At 48.5% G+C, this 15,404-nt stretch overlaps 1 protein-coding gene across 10 annotated transcripts in view; it reads right to left on the bottom strand.

Moving 5' to 3' along the window:
• Positions 1–15,404, bottom strand: part of LOC106608079 (ena/VASP-like protein) — a 147,355-nt gene that overhangs the window by 38,311 nt on the left and 93,640 nt on the right. For all 10 annotated transcript variants that reach the window (XM_045721005.1, XM_045721006.1, XM_045721001.1 and 7 more), the window contains one exon: positions 3,668–3,734. In XM_045721005.1, coding sequence (XP_045576961.1) covers positions 3,668–3,734 — 67 coding nt within the window. The remainder of the gene's footprint in view (positions 1–3,667; positions 3,735–15,404) is intronic.

Raw genomic sequence — 15,404 nt, 5'->3', positions numbered from 1 at the left:
CCTCTCTCTCTGCTACTCCCTCTCTCTCTCTGCTACTCTCTCTCTTTCTGCTACTCTCTCCCTCTTTCTCTCTGCTACTCTCTCTCTACCCCTCTTTCTCTGCTACTCTCTCTCTGCTCTCTCTCTCTACCTCTCTTTCTCTGCTACTCTCTCTCTACCCCTCTTTCTCTGCTACTCTCTCTCTCTTTCTCTCTGCTCTCTCTCTCTACCTCTCTTTCTCTGCTACGCCCTCTCTCTCTCTCTGCTACTCTCTCTCTGCTACTCTCTCTCTCTCTGCTACTCTCTTTCTCTCTCTGCTACTCTCTCCCTCTCTCTATGCTACTCTCTCCCTCTTTCTCCCTGCTACTCTCTCTCTCCCTCTCTTTCTCTGCTACTCTCTCTCTCTTTCTCTCTGCTCTCTCTCTACCTCTCTTTCTCTCTGCTACTCTCTCTCTACCTCTCTCTCTCTGCTACTCTCTCTCTCGCTCTGCTACTCTCTCTCCCTCTCTCTCTGCTATTCTCTCTCTTTACCCCTCTTTCTCTGCTACTCTCTCTCTACCTCTCTCTCTCTCTGCTACTCTCTCTCTCGCTCTGCTACTCTCTCTCCCTCTCTCTCTGCTATTCTCTCTCTTTACCCCTCTTTCTCTGCTACTCTCTCTCTACCTCTCTCTCTGCTAATCTCTCTCTCGCTCTGCTACTCTCTCTCTCTCTGCTACTCTCTCTACCTCTTTATCTCTGTTACTCTCTCTCTCTTTCTCTCTGCTCTCTCTCTACCTCTCTTCCTCTGCTACTCTCTCTCTACCTCTCTCTCTTCTACTCTCTCTCTCGCTCTGCTACTCTCTCTCCCTCTTTCTCTGCTACTCTCTCTCTTTACCTCTCTTTCTCTGTATCTCTCTCTCTACCTCTCTTTCTCTGCTACTCTCTCTCTCTTTCTCTCTGCTCTCTCTCTCTCTACCTCTCTCTGCTACTCTCTCCCTCTTTCTCTCTGCTACTCTCTCTCTCTGCTACTCTCTCTCTCTTGCTCTGCTACTCGCTCTCTTGCTCTCTCTGCTACTCTCTCTCTCCCCCTTTTTCTCTGCTACGCTCTCCCCCTCTCTTTCTCTGCTTCTCTCACTCTCTCTCTCCCCCTCTTTCTCTGGTACTTTCACTCTCTCCCTCTCTGCTACTCGCTCTCTCTCTCTGCTACTCACTCTCTCTCTCTCTGCTACTCGCTCTCTCTCTCTCTCTCTCGCTCTGCTACTCTCTCTCCCTCTTTCTCTGCTACTCTCTCTCTTTACCTCTCTTTCTCTGCTACTCTCTCTCTACCTCTCTCTCTGCTACTCTCTCTTGCTCTCTCTGCTACTCTCTCTCTCTGCTACTCTCTCTCTCTCTCTGCTACTCTCTCCCTCTTTCTCTCTGCTTCTCTCTCTCTACCTCTCTTTCTCTGCTACTCTCTCTCTCTTTCTCTCTGCTCTCTCTCTCTCTACCTCTCTCTGCTACTCTCTCCCTCTTTCTCTCTGCTACTCTCTCTCTCTGCTACTCTCTCTCTCTTGCTCTGCTACTCGCTCTCTTGCTCTCTCTGCTACTCTCTCTCTCCCCCTTTTTCTCTGCTACGCTCTCCCCCTCTCTTTCTCTGCTTCTCTCACTCTCTCTCTCCCCCTCTTTCTCTGGTACTTTCACTCTCTCCCTCTCTGCTACTCGCTCTCTCTCTCTGCTACTCACTCTCTCTCTCTCTGCTACTCGCTCTCTCTCTCTCTCGCTCTGCTACTCTCTCTCCCTCTTTCTCTGCTACTCTCTCTCTTTACCTCTCTTTCTCTGCTACTCTCTCTCTACCTCTCTCTCTGCTACTCTCTCTTGCTCTCTCTGCTACTCTCTCTCTCTGCTACTCTCTCTCTCTCTCTGCTACTCTCTCCCTCTTTCTCTCTGCTTCTCTCTCTCTACCTCTCTTTCTCTGCTACTCTCTCTCTCTTTCTCTCTGCTCTCTCTCTCTCTACCTCTCTCTGCTACTCTCTCCCTCTTTCTCTCTGCTACTCTCTCTCTCTGCTACTCTCTCTCTCTTGCTCTGCTACTCTCTCTCTTGCTCTCTCTGCTACTCTCTCTCTCCCCCTTTTTCTCTGCTACTCTCTCCCCCTCTCTTTCTCTGCTTCTCTCACTCTCTCTCTCCCCCTCTTTCTCTGGTACTTTCACTCTCTCCCTCTCTGCTACTCACTCTCTCTCTCTCTGCTACTCGCTCTCTCTCTCTCTCTCTCTCTGCTACTCGCTCTCTCTCTCTCTCTCTGCTACTCGCTCTCTCTCTCTCTCTCTGCTACTCGCTCTCTTTCTCTCTGCTACTCGCTCTCTCTCTCTGCTACTCGCTCTCTTTCTCTCTGCTACTCGCTCTCTCTCTCTCTGCTACTCTCTCCCTCTTTCTCTCTGCTACTCTCTCTCTCGTTCTCTCTGCTCTCTCTCTCTCTGCTACTCTCTCTCCCTCTTTCTCTCTGCTACTCTCTCTCTGCTACTCTCTCTCTCTGCTACTCTCTCTCTCTTTCTCTCTGCTACTCTCGCTCTACCTCTCTTTCTCTGCTACTCTCTCTCTCTTTCTCTCTGCTCTCTCTCTACCTCTCTTTCTCTGCTACTCTCTCTCCCTCTTTCTCTCTGCTACTCTCTCTCTCTCTCTGCTACTCTCTCTCTCTCTCTCTGGTACTCTCTCCCTCTGCTACTCGCTCTCTCTCTCTCTGCTAGTCGCTCCCTCTCTCTCTGCTACTCTCTCTCTCTTGCTCTGCTACTCTCTCCCCCTCTCTTTCTCTGCTTCTCTCACTCTCTCTCTCCCCCTCTTTCTCTTTCTCTGATACTCTCTCTCTCTCCCTTTCTCTCTCTGCTACTCGCTCTCTGCTACTCTCTCTCTCTCTCTCTCTCTCTGCTACTCTCTCTCTCTCTGCTACTCGCTCTCTCTCTCTCTCTGCTACTCGCTCTCTCTCTCTCTCTGCTACTCGCTCTCTCTCTCTGCTACTCGCTCTCTCTCTCTCTCTGCTACTCACTCTCTCTCTCTCTCTGCTACTCGCTCTCTCTCTCTCTCTGCTACTCGCTCTCTCTCTCTCTCTCTGCTACTCGCTCTCTCTCTCTCTGCTACTCGCTCTCTCTCTCTGCTACTCGCTCTCTCTCTCTCTCTCTGCTACTCTTTCTCTCTCTCTCTCTCTCTCTCTCTGCTACTCGCTCTCTCTCTCTCTCTCTGCTACTTGCTCTCTCTCTCTCTGCTACTCGCTCTCTCTCTGCTACTCGCTCTCTCTCTGCTACTCGCTCTCTCTCTCTCTGCTACGCTCTCTCTCTCTGCTACGCTCTCTTCCCCTCTCTCTCGTCCTCCTGTCTGTTAATCCTGTAAGAAGACAGAGAGAGAGAGCAGAGGGAGGAGAGGGAGGAGAGTAATAAAAGGTTGATGAGGACAGCTGGGCGTTATACGTGGACAGGGGCGCTGCTGCCTGCTAGCAAACTGACTCCTGTGTGACAGACAGACCACTCTATATCGTACAGTCTATGCTGACAGACTCACACAGACAACATAGTGTTATTAATGATCTAATCCTCTCGATGGGAAATATTTCAGGGAAGTTCAGTGAATGTTGTGTCTGATGTCTTTCCTGTCTTTGCCATGCTAACACCTGCAGTGATTCTCTCTCTGGAAAATGTTGTGTGAATGTTGTGTGGATGTTGTGTGATGATCTTGATGCCTTACCTTGCTCTCTGCACCTCCATCTCGTCTGTAGTGGGCCCATTCTGGACTTGGCGCTGGACTGCTGGGCCTGGAAGGGAAGGATGGAAGGAGGGAAGGGGTGAAAAGACAGAGATATAGGTTACCATTATTTGTATGGTTGATTTGATTGTTTATGTTGGTACCAGAGAGAAAGAGATAGAGAGAGAGACAGAGAGACAGAGATACTGAGAGAGAGATAGCGAGATAGAGATACTGAGAGAGAGAGAGATAGCGAGACAGAGATACAGAGAGAGAGAGAGATAGCGAGACAGAGATACAGAGAGAGAGAGAGAGATAGCGAGACAGAGATACAGAGAGAGAGAGAGACAGAGAGAAAGACAGAGAGAGACAGACAGAGACAGAGAGAGAAAGGGAGAAAGACAGAGAGAGAGAGGAGAGAGAGACACAGAGAGAGAAAGAGAGACACAGAGAGAGAAAGAGAGAGAGAGACACAGAGAGAGAAAGAGAGAGAGAGACACAGAGAGAGACACAGAGAGAGACACAGAGAGAGAGAGAGAGAGAGAGAGACACAGAGAGAGAGAGAGAGAGAGACACAGAGAGAGAGAGAGAGAGAGACACAGAGAGAGAGAGAGAGAGAGAGAGAGACAGAGAGAGAGAGAGAGAGAGAGAGAGAGAGACAGACAGACAGACAGACAGACAGACAGACAGACAGACAGACAGACAGACAGACAGACAGACAGACAGACAGACAGACAGACAGACAGACAGACAGACAGACAGACAGACAGACAGACAGACAGACAGAGACACAGAGACACAGAGACACAGAGACACAGAGACACAGAGCGAGAGAGAATTTGACTTTTGGTCTTTCTTTACTGAAACATTCTCATTTCATTGAAAACTTCCCCCCGTTAAAAATAAAACCCCAAATATATCCTGTACTGCATACATGTACCATACTCACCTTTCCAGCTACCACATGATACAAACCAACATCACAATACTCAAAACAATACCCACTCCTACAACCGTATATCCAAAACATCTTCCCCAGCTATATAGACAGCCCCCCCAACACACCATCTCTCCTGAAACATCTTCCCCAGCTATACAGACAGCCCCCTCAACACACCATATCTCCTGAAACATCTTCCCCAGCTATACAGACAGCCCCCCCCAACACACCATCTCTCCTGAAACATCTTCCCCAGCTATACAGACAGCCCCCTCAACACACCATATCTCCTGAAACATCTTCCCCAGCTATACAGACAGCCCCCAACACACCATATGTCCTGAAACATCTTCCCCAGCTATACAGACAGCCCCCCAACACACCATCTCTCCTGAAACATCTCCACACTTTTTATCATTCCATATAACTCAAACTCAACCCTTAGGTGCGCAGAGACCATCCATCCCATTAAACATTAGTAAAGGGTCTGTTATCCCCCCACCTTTGACCCTGTTCCTCCTTGTTAGCCAAATAGATAACTTTGCCTGAGCAAACAGAAAATTCAACAAAACACATTTGACCATCTCCATAACCGAATACCTGTATCCCATTATAAACACCCCAACAGTAAAACCCACCCCCAACCTCTCACACAGACATTCCAACAGAGACATTAGTGATATTAATCTGGCGCACACAGAAAACACATGAATCACAGTTTCTTTCATTACACAGAAAGGACACCCCTGCCCGATTCCCGGTTCAACCCGTGCCAACCAGCTGTTAGTGGCCAGGGCTCCATGAAGAACCCTCCACTGGAGGTCCCCTGACCTCTTTGGTACTGGGGGTTTGTAGAGCCCCCTCCATCTAAAACCCACCATACTCTCTGCCCTACATACCCCCTGCCACTGATGTGCCCTCACTCCTGTTAGGCTCCTAATGTTCCTCACCTTAACACAGAGGTTGTAGAGGGCTTTACCTCCCACCCCTTCAAACTCCCCCAGGCTCGGAGTGTTAAAATCTAACAAGTCCTCCAGACCCCCTTGCCAGTCTCCAGTCTCTGCCATCACCTGCAGTGGCGGAAACATTGGTGGCCCCTCTCCCTTTGGCTGGTCAAACATCCCCCATTACCGGCTCAGACAGTGCCTCCTGGACCTCCTCCAGGAATCTCTCCAGCAGCCTAAGAGACGTTATTCCTGTTTGTTGTGCCAGGACTTCCGGGGTTTTCCACCCCTCCTCTCCCAGCAGTCGCAGGTCACCCAGCCTTTGTAAACCCGCTGCCATCAGTTGCCTCTGCAGGGTGGCCACTGAACCGATCTCAAAGGGATGGCTGGGTTGTGGAAGATAGGCTCCTCCAACACCCACAGCCCAGGCTCCACACCCCCTTCTCGTGTGTGCCTTAGCAGCTGCCAGGCCCTCAGTACTGCAGAGTAAAAATCTGAGAGACCTGCTGTACTCAGCCTCTCCAGCTTCATGAGGAACAGCTGCCGGTCCAACCCTAATCTGCCAGCTCTCCTCTGTAGCGCGCATGCTGGTTCCCTCCAGCCAACATCAGTATGGTACAGCAGTCTCTGCACCGCCTTTAGCCGGAAGGCAGCCATCCTGTTCTCCAGTTCCACCAGGCCCTGTCCTCCTTCGTGGACGGTCATGTACAACACTGCCGCCCTCAGCCAATGATGGCCCGACCAGAAAAAGTCCACCAGCTTGCGTTGCAGGTCTGCAAGCAGACCGGCGGGGGGGTTGAGGACAGCCAGTTTATGCCACAGGGAAGATGCCACCAGGTTGTTAATTATCAGCACCCTCCCTCTATATGACACTTGGGACAGGAGCCACCTCCACCTGTCCAGTCTTGACACCACTGCCTGTGACAGCCCCTTCCAGTTCTTCCTGACCCACCTCTCTGAGACCAGGTACACCCCAACACTTTAAGCCCTTCACAACCCCACTGCAAACCCCCTGGAAGCAGAGGGGCCCTATCCCCCCCATACCCCACATAACAGAGCTTTGCTCTTGCCCCAGTTTACCTTAGCTGATGAAGCTCCCTCGTACACCTTCAGACTGGTCTCTAGTGGCTGCATATCCTGACCATCACAGAAACATAATCTGCATATGCTGACACTGCTATTCCCGTCACCACATCCATGCCTGTCCAGCACACTCCCTGCAGTCTCCTGCGTAGCAGTCCTAAAAAAGGCTCAATGGCTAGTGTATATAACTGCCCCGATAGAGGGCATCCTTGTCTAATGCCCTGTCTCACCCAGACTGGCCTACTGAGCCCCCCTCCCACCTTAACCATACATGACGCCCCAGCATACAACAGCTTCACACATGTCAAAAAACTCTTCCCACACCCAAACACAGACATCACATTAAACAGATACTCATGGTCCACTCTATCAAAAGCCTTCTCTTGATCTAATGAGACCAGTCCAAAGTTCACATTACAACCTCTCGACAAGTCCAACATGTCCCTAATTAAAACCTGTTGGGGCTAGGGGGCAGTATTTGCACGGCCGGATAAAAAACATACCCGATTTAATCTGGTTACTACTCCTGCCCAGTAACTAGAATATGCATATAATTAGTAGATTTGGATAGAAAACACTCTAAAGTTTCTAAAACTGTTTGAATGGTGTCTGTGAGTATAACAGAACTCATATGGCAGGCCAAAACCTGAGAAGATTCCATGCAGGAAGTGGAAATCTGATTTGTGGAATCACCTTCAACACTTTGCCTATGAAACACACCGTGAGTTAGGATTCATTTAGCACTTCCTAAGGCTTCCACTAGATGTCAACAGTCTTTACAAAGTGGTTTGAGTCTTCTCAAGGTAAAAACTGAACGAACGAGAGGCCTGGAAAGTTGGTCATAGGGGGAGGGCCATTACTACTATGACGCGGGCGCCCGTGGGTACCCTTTCATTCCGAAACGTTTAGTAAGACAATGCAATCGTCCGCCTTGAATATTATTGAAGCTCTGATTGAAAAAGGCCCTAAAGATTTATGTTATACAACGTTTGACATGTTTGAACGAACGTAAATATATTTTTTGGGCACATTCGTGATGACAAGTCCCGCGCGCTTCAGTACATTATGAGTAGCCTTCGGAACGCGCTAACAAGAAGGAGCTATTGGGACATAAATTATTAACTTTTTCGAACAAAGCTACATTTGTTGTGGACCTGGGATTCCTGGAAGTGCCTTCTGATGAAGATAATCAAAGGTAAGGGAATATTAACAATAGTATATTTGATTTTAGATGGTTCCAAGATGGCACTAACCTGTATCGCCTAGCCTATTTTTCGGAGCATAGCACCTCGTTTATTGCAAAGTGTGATTTCCCAGTAAAGTTATTTTTAAATCTGGCAATGCGGTTGCATTCACGAGATGTTAATCTATGATTCTTTGAATGACAATATTACATTTTAACAATGTTTTCGAATAGTAATTTTGTAAATTGTAGCGCTGATTCACCGGAAGCATTTGAGGGAAAATATTTTCTGAACGTCACGCGCCGATGTAAAATGCTGTTTTTATATATATATATGAACTTTATCGAACATCATGTATTGTGTAACATGATGTCCTAGGAGTGTCATCTGATGAAGATTGTCAAAGGTTAGTGCTGCATTTAGCTGTGTTTTGGGTATTTGTGATGCATGCTAGTTGCTTTGAAAATGGCAGTGTGATTATTTTGGGCTGGGTACTCTCCTAACATAATCTAATGTTTTGCTTTTGCTGTAAAGCCTTTTTGAAATCGGACAACGTGGTTTGATTCAGGAGAGGTGTATCTATAAAATGGTGTAAAATAGTCATATGTTTGAGAAATTGAAGTTATAGCATTTATGAGGTATTTGTATTTCGCGCGACGCGATTCTACTGGCTGTTGACTAGGGTGGGACGCAAGCGTCCCAGGTTCCCAGACAGGTTAAGAACAAGTTGTCCGTGATTGAGCGTCCCGGTACACAAAATGTTTGGTCCTAATATACTATCGAGTCCAAATGGGACTTCAGTCTGTTAGAGAGGACCTTGGCAAATATCTTATAGTCTGCACAGAGTAATGCCACAGGCCTCCAGTTCTTAAGTTCACAAAAATCCCCTTTTTTTGGGCAGGAGAGTCAGACGGCAGCTCATCGGCAACTCTCCTACCCCGACGCATTCACGCAACACGCAAAAGAAGTCCTGTCCAATTATTACCCAGAATTATTTATAAAACTCCACCGGCAGTCCATCAACCCCCGGTGCACGACTGGGGGACATCTGGGTTATGGCCTCTGCCAGTTCATGGGACAACAGAGGAATGTCCATTTCATCCCTCTGTGCCAGAGAGAGCTTAGGGAGTCCTGCGAACAAGACCTGAGCACACATAGGATCACACACTTCTGCCCTATACAACGCAGTATAAAACTCCACAGTCCGCTCCCGCATCTCCCCCACCACAGAGGTCACCCGCCCATCAGACAGCCGTAGACAATGCATACCCTTGGCTTCACTGCTCTGTCTTTCCAAACCAAAGAAGAAGGAGCTGGGAGCATCGATCTCTTTGAGCATGGAGAACCTAGCTCTTACAAGTGCTCCCTTTGCTTTAACCTGGAAAAAACTGCCCAGGTCCCTACGTAATTCAGCTAAATTAGCCTGGAGGCCTACATTGCCTTGCCCCACCATCTGTACCTCCATCTCACTAATACACCGCTCTAGTTCCCCCAATACTCTCCTAGCCTCTGAGGATGAGAGAGCTTTGTACTGTTGACAGAAAAGCCAAATTTGGACTTTCCCCACATCCCACCATTGACTCAGAGACTAATTCTCCTCTCTTTGCTGCCCCCACCTTTCCCAAATGGTCTGGAAACCTGAGCAAAAAGTGGCATCTTGTAAGAGCTTTACATTGAACTTCCAATAAGATGCCTGCCGGGGCCCTGGTGAAATAGACAGCTGAGCCATGGTTATGTGATGATCAGAAATGCCCACCGGGAGAATGGTAGTGCCCAACAGCCTATTGCTCCGATTCCTAGACATGTAAAACCGATCAAGTCGGGTTGCACTCACCCTAGCCCCAAAAACCTTCACCCATGTATACTGTCTTGTATTTGGATGTTTAGTTCTCCAAACATCCACTAGGTCGAACTGATTAATGATGTCCCTTAACACTCCCACTGACACTGAATGAGGCTCTTCCCCATTTCTGTCTTTTGTAAAATCCATTGTACAGTTCCAGTCCCCTCCAACCACCAGCGTCTCCTCAGGCGCTACCTGTGAGAGTTCCTGTCTAAGACTCACAAATAGAACCCCTCTTTCTCTCCCTGTGTTAGGCGCATACACATTTATAAAGACAAAACCCTTGTTGTTAATTTCTGCTTTAACAACAAGCGGCCTACCCCTACACACCTCCTTTGAGGAACACATTTTTACAGACAGACCCGGTGCAAAAAGGACTGCCACTCCTGCACTAAGATTTGTTCCATGGCTTAACACACTTGCCCCTTTCCACCAGAGTCCCCAATCAACTGCAGAAACAACACCTGTACTTTTTTTAGTTTTACATATTCACCCAACACACTCCTCTTTCCCGCATCTCTGGCGCCATTTATATTGAGCGAGCCTACCCGAAGAGTCTCCATAAGAAGTGGGAGAAAAGCCAGCCGAGAAAGAGACCAATAGCAAAGCTCAAAAAGCCCCAGTGTCAGAAAGAAAATACACTGCTCAAAAAAATAAAGGGAACACTAAAATAACACATCCTAGATCTGAATGAATGAAATAATCTTATTAAATACTTTTTTCTTTACATAGTTGAATGTGCTGACAACAAAATCACACAAAAATAATCAATGGAAATCCAATTTATCAACCGATGGAGGTCTGGATTTGGAGTCACACTAAAAATAAAAGTGGAAAACCACACTACAGGCTGATCCAACTTTGATGTAGTGCGTGTGGCCTCCATGTGCCTGTATGACATACCCTACAACGCATGAGAATGCTCCTGATGAGGTGGCTGATGGTCTCCTGAGGGATCTCCTCCCAGACCTGGACTAAAGCATCCGCCAACTCCTGGACAGTCTGTGGTGCAACGTGGCGTTGGTAGATGGAGCGAGACATGATGTCCCAGATGTGCTCAATTGGATTCAGGTCTGGGGAACGGGCGGGCCAGTCCATAGCATCAATGCCTTCCTCTTGCAGGAACTGCTGACACACTCCAGCCACATGAGGTCTAGCATTGTCTTGCATTAGGAGGAACCCAGGGCCAACCGCACCAGCATATGGTCTCACAAGGGGTCTGAGGATCTCATCTCGGTACCTAATGGCAGTCAGGCTACCTCTGGCGAGCACATGGAGGGCTGTGCGGCCCCCCAAAGAAATGCCACCCCACACCATGACTGACCCACCGCCAAACCGGTCATGCTGGAGGATGTTGCAGGCAGCAGAACGTTCTCCACGGCGTCTCCAGACTCTGCCGCTTCTGTCACATCTGTCACGCCAGTGGCGAATTTGCCAATCTTGGTGTTCTCTGGCAAATGCCAAACGTCCTGCACGGTGTTGGGCTGTAAGCACAACCCCCACCTGTGGACGTCGGGCCCTCATACCACCCTCATGGAGTCTGTTTCTGACCGTTTGAGCAGACACATGCACATTTGTGGCCTGCTGGAGGTCATTTTGCAGGGCTCTGGCAGTGCTTCTCCTGCTCCTCCTTGCACAAAGGCGGAGGTAGCGGTCCTGCTGCTGGGTTGTTGCCCTCCTACGGCCTCCTCCACGTCTCCTGATGTACTGGCCTGTCTCCTGGTAGCGCCTCCATGCTCTGGACACTACACTGACAGACACAGCAAACTTTCTTGCCACAGCTCGCATTGATGTGCCATCCTGGATGAGCTGCACTACCTTAGCCACTTGTGTTGGTTGTAGACTCCGTCTCATGCTACCACTAGAGTGAAAGCACCGCCAGCATTCAAAAGTGACCAAAACATCAGCCAGGAAGCATAGGAACTGAGAAGTGGTCTGTGGTCACCACCTGCAGAACCACTCCTTTATTGGGGGTGTCTTGCTAATTGCCTATAATTTCCACCTGTTTTCTATTCCATTTGCACAACAGCATGTGAAATGTATTGTCAATCAGTGTTGCTTCCTAAGTGGACAGTTTGATTTCACAGAAGTGTGATTGACTTGGGGTTACATTGTGTTGTTTAAGTGTTCCCTTTATTTTTTGAGCAGTGTATATATCTAAACAGTGTCTGAAGGTAGACCCTTACACACTGTTGTGACCCACTTCCTCAACCTAAACCGTTTCCTGGGTGAGAGGATACCATGTCCCTCATTTTTCATAGCATGTTGTACTGATCTTACAAACTTTCACAGATCAGAAAAAAAAGCCACAAGATTTAACTTTTTTCCCTTTGGTCTCATTCAGGAACCTTGTCAGTTCTCTCAACTTGTACTTAGACCCCTCTGCTTGACTGGCTGTCAGCTCCGGGCCCATTGAAGAGGAGTCTGAAAAAAATAACTCCTCATCCTCTTCCTCAGACTCACTTTCCTCCTCATCTCTATCTCCCACCCTGACCACCTGCCCTTCCTCTCTGGTCAGGGCATCCCACCAGCAACAGGCAAAGTTTCCATGGTGCCTTTGACCACACCCTTTTTCCTTTTCCACTTGACACCCTCCTCCTCCCCCCAGTCTCTTACACTTCCTCACTATACTCTCCTCATCCACTAGCATAACCTGACTAGACCCAGCATCATCTACACCACCCTCCACAGCATGACTAGACCCAGCCTCATCTACACCACCATCCATAACCTTACTAGACCCAGCCTCAGCTACCCCACCATCTCTAGCCTGACTAGGCCCAGTCTCATCTACACCACCTTCCCTGGCATGACTAGGCCCAGCCTCATCTACACCACTATCCCTGGCATGACTAGGCCCAGCCTCTGCTGTTTGTATCTCATTACCCCCTGCACTTTGACCTCGATTTCCCCCACTGGCGCTTGTACCCTCACCTTGTCTACGGCCTTTATGTGGGCACGCAAAGCTCTTATGCCCCAAATCCCCACACTCAAAACACCGTAGACTGTCTGTGCTGGCAAACCCTGCAAAGATCCCCTCCCCATGCCTCACTTTAAAATGCACATTTAGCTGTTGTTCATTGTTAATCAGAAACATAAACACTTGCCTCCGGAACGAAACAACGTGCTTAACGGCATCTGCCTGAAAACCTGCAGACAGTACACGAAAACCGCTAGCAAACTTAACAAAACGACTCAGCTCTTTCCTGATTTGATCATCCGTAATAAACGGAGGCAAATTTGCAACAACTACTCTTGTCGAAGGGGTAGAGAGAGGTGAAACTGGCACCAACACATCCCTTAAAAATATTCCGCTAGCAATTAGCCTACCAACCAAATTTTCTATTTTCATGAACACCACCACAGCATTGTTCATTCTAGAAGCAGAATGTATAAATTCAGCTCCTACCTGTTCACCGACCGCGAGCAAAACCTCCTCCACCTTAACTCCATTCTCAGGAACACACCTGAATCCATGCCGTATCGACAGCGTCTCCTCCACCTTAACTCCATTCTCAGGAACACACCTGAATCCATGCCGTATCGACAGCATCTCCTCCACCTTAACTCCATTCTCAGGAACACACCTGAATCCATGCCGTATCGACAGCGTCTCCTCCACCTTAACTCCATTCTCAGGAACACACCTGAATCCATGCCGTATCGACAGCATCTCCTCCACCTTAACTCCATTCTCAGGAACACACCTGAATCCATGCCGTATCGACAGCATCTCCTCTACCTTAACTCCATTCTCAGGAACACACCTGAATCCATGCCGTATCGACAGCGTCTCCTCCACCTTAACTCCATTCTCAGGAACACACCTGAATCCATGCCGTATCGACAGCATCTCCTCCACCTTAACTCCATTCTCAGGAACACACCTGAATCCATGCCGTATCGACAGCATCTCCTCCACCTTAACTCCATTCTCAGGAACACACCTGAATCCATGCCGTATCGACAGCATCTCCTCCACCTTAACTCCATTCTCAGGAACACACCTGAATCCATGCCGTATCGACAGCATCTCCTCCACCTTAACTCCATTCTCAGGAACACACCTGAATCCATGCCGTATCGACAGCGTCTCCTCCACCTTAACTCCATTCTCAGGAACACACCTGAATCCATGCCGTATCGACAGCGTCTCCTCCACCTTAACTCCATTCTCAGGAACACACCTGAATCCATGCCGTATCGACTAACTTTGAAAAAACTGTGGATACCGTTAAAACAAATAGAGCATTAACCCTCCACCATAGAAAATAAAATGTAAAGAAAAGACCAAGAAAATAATCTAGAAAGTTAGTTAGGACAGAGCCCTCCACACCAAACACTAAAACGCCAAAAAACTCCCAGCATGCACTACAAGAGAGAGAGGCTCAGGTGGACCACTCCAACCTGCATCACAGCTGTCACTCACTCTCTCTTATGTCACACAGACATACTCCTGTTACATAGCCCAAGCATAGCCTGTGGGACTTTACAAAAAGAGAGAGAGTGGTACCAGTTTGACTAGGAATGTTGTGGGCCTGAACCAAAGCTACAGTCAGGCTCATCACACAGACATTGTGGCCCTGGAGGCTTGGTGTTTGACACATGAGTTGTGTCCTACAATCTCTTCTGTTGTTCACTACTGTCAGAAGTGTCTCCACAGAGATCAGGGACAGGTCAGAGAGGATGTTGATGGCTTTGGTTGGTCCAGTTACAGCCAGTTTTCCAAAATAACACACAACAACAAAGGGACCTGACTCACAATCTCTGGCCAGACAGAGTCTCCATGCTGCTACATACTTCAACTGGCCAGACATAGTCTCCATACTGCTACATACTGCTACTGGCCAGACAGTCTCCATACTGCTACATACTGCTACTGGCCAGACAGTCTCCATACTGCTACATACTGCTACTGGCCAGACAGTCTCCATACTGCTACATACTGCTACTGGCAAGACAGAGTTTCCATACTGTTACTGGCCAGTCAGTCTCCATACTGCTACATACTGCTACTGGCCAGACAGAGTCTCCATACTGCTACTGGCCAGACAGAGTCTCTATACTGCTAGTGGCCAGACAGAGTCTCCATACTGCTACATACTGCTACTGGCCAGACAGAGTCTCCATACTGCTACATACTGCTACTGGCCAGACAGAGTCTCCATACTGCTACATACTGCTACTGGCCAGACTGAGTCTCCATACTGCTACTGGCCAGACAGAGTCTCCATACTGCTACTGGCCAGACAGAGTCTCCATACTGCTACTGGCCAGACAGAGTCTCCATTCTGCTACTGGCCAGACAGAGTCTCCATACTGCTACATACTGCTACTGGCCAGACAGAGTCTCCATACTGCTACTGGCCAGACAGAGTCTCCATTCTGCTACAGGCCAGACAGAGTCTCCATACTGCTACATACTGCTACTGGCCAGACAGAGTCTCCATACTGCTACTGGCCAGACAGAGTCTCCATACTGTTACTGGCCAGTCAGTCTCCATACTGCTACATACTGCTACTGGCCAGACAGAGTCTCCATACTGCTACTGACCAGACAGAGTCTCCATACTGCTACTGGCCAGACAGTCTCCATACTGCTACTGGCCAGACATAGTCTCCATACTGCTACTGGCCAGACAGAGTCTCCATACTGCTACATCATCTCTTATAAATTAGTTATTAACACACACACACACACACACACACACACACACACACACACACACACACACACACACACACA

This window comes from Salmo salar, chromosome ssa06 (genome assembly GCF_905237065.1).
Source record: "Salmo salar chromosome ssa06, Ssal_v3.1, whole genome shotgun sequence".
In the NCBI taxonomy this organism is placed as follows: Eukaryota; Metazoa; Chordata; class Actinopteri; order Salmoniformes; family Salmonidae; genus Salmo; species Salmo salar.
This window is presented reverse-complemented; position numbering and strand designations above follow the sequence as displayed.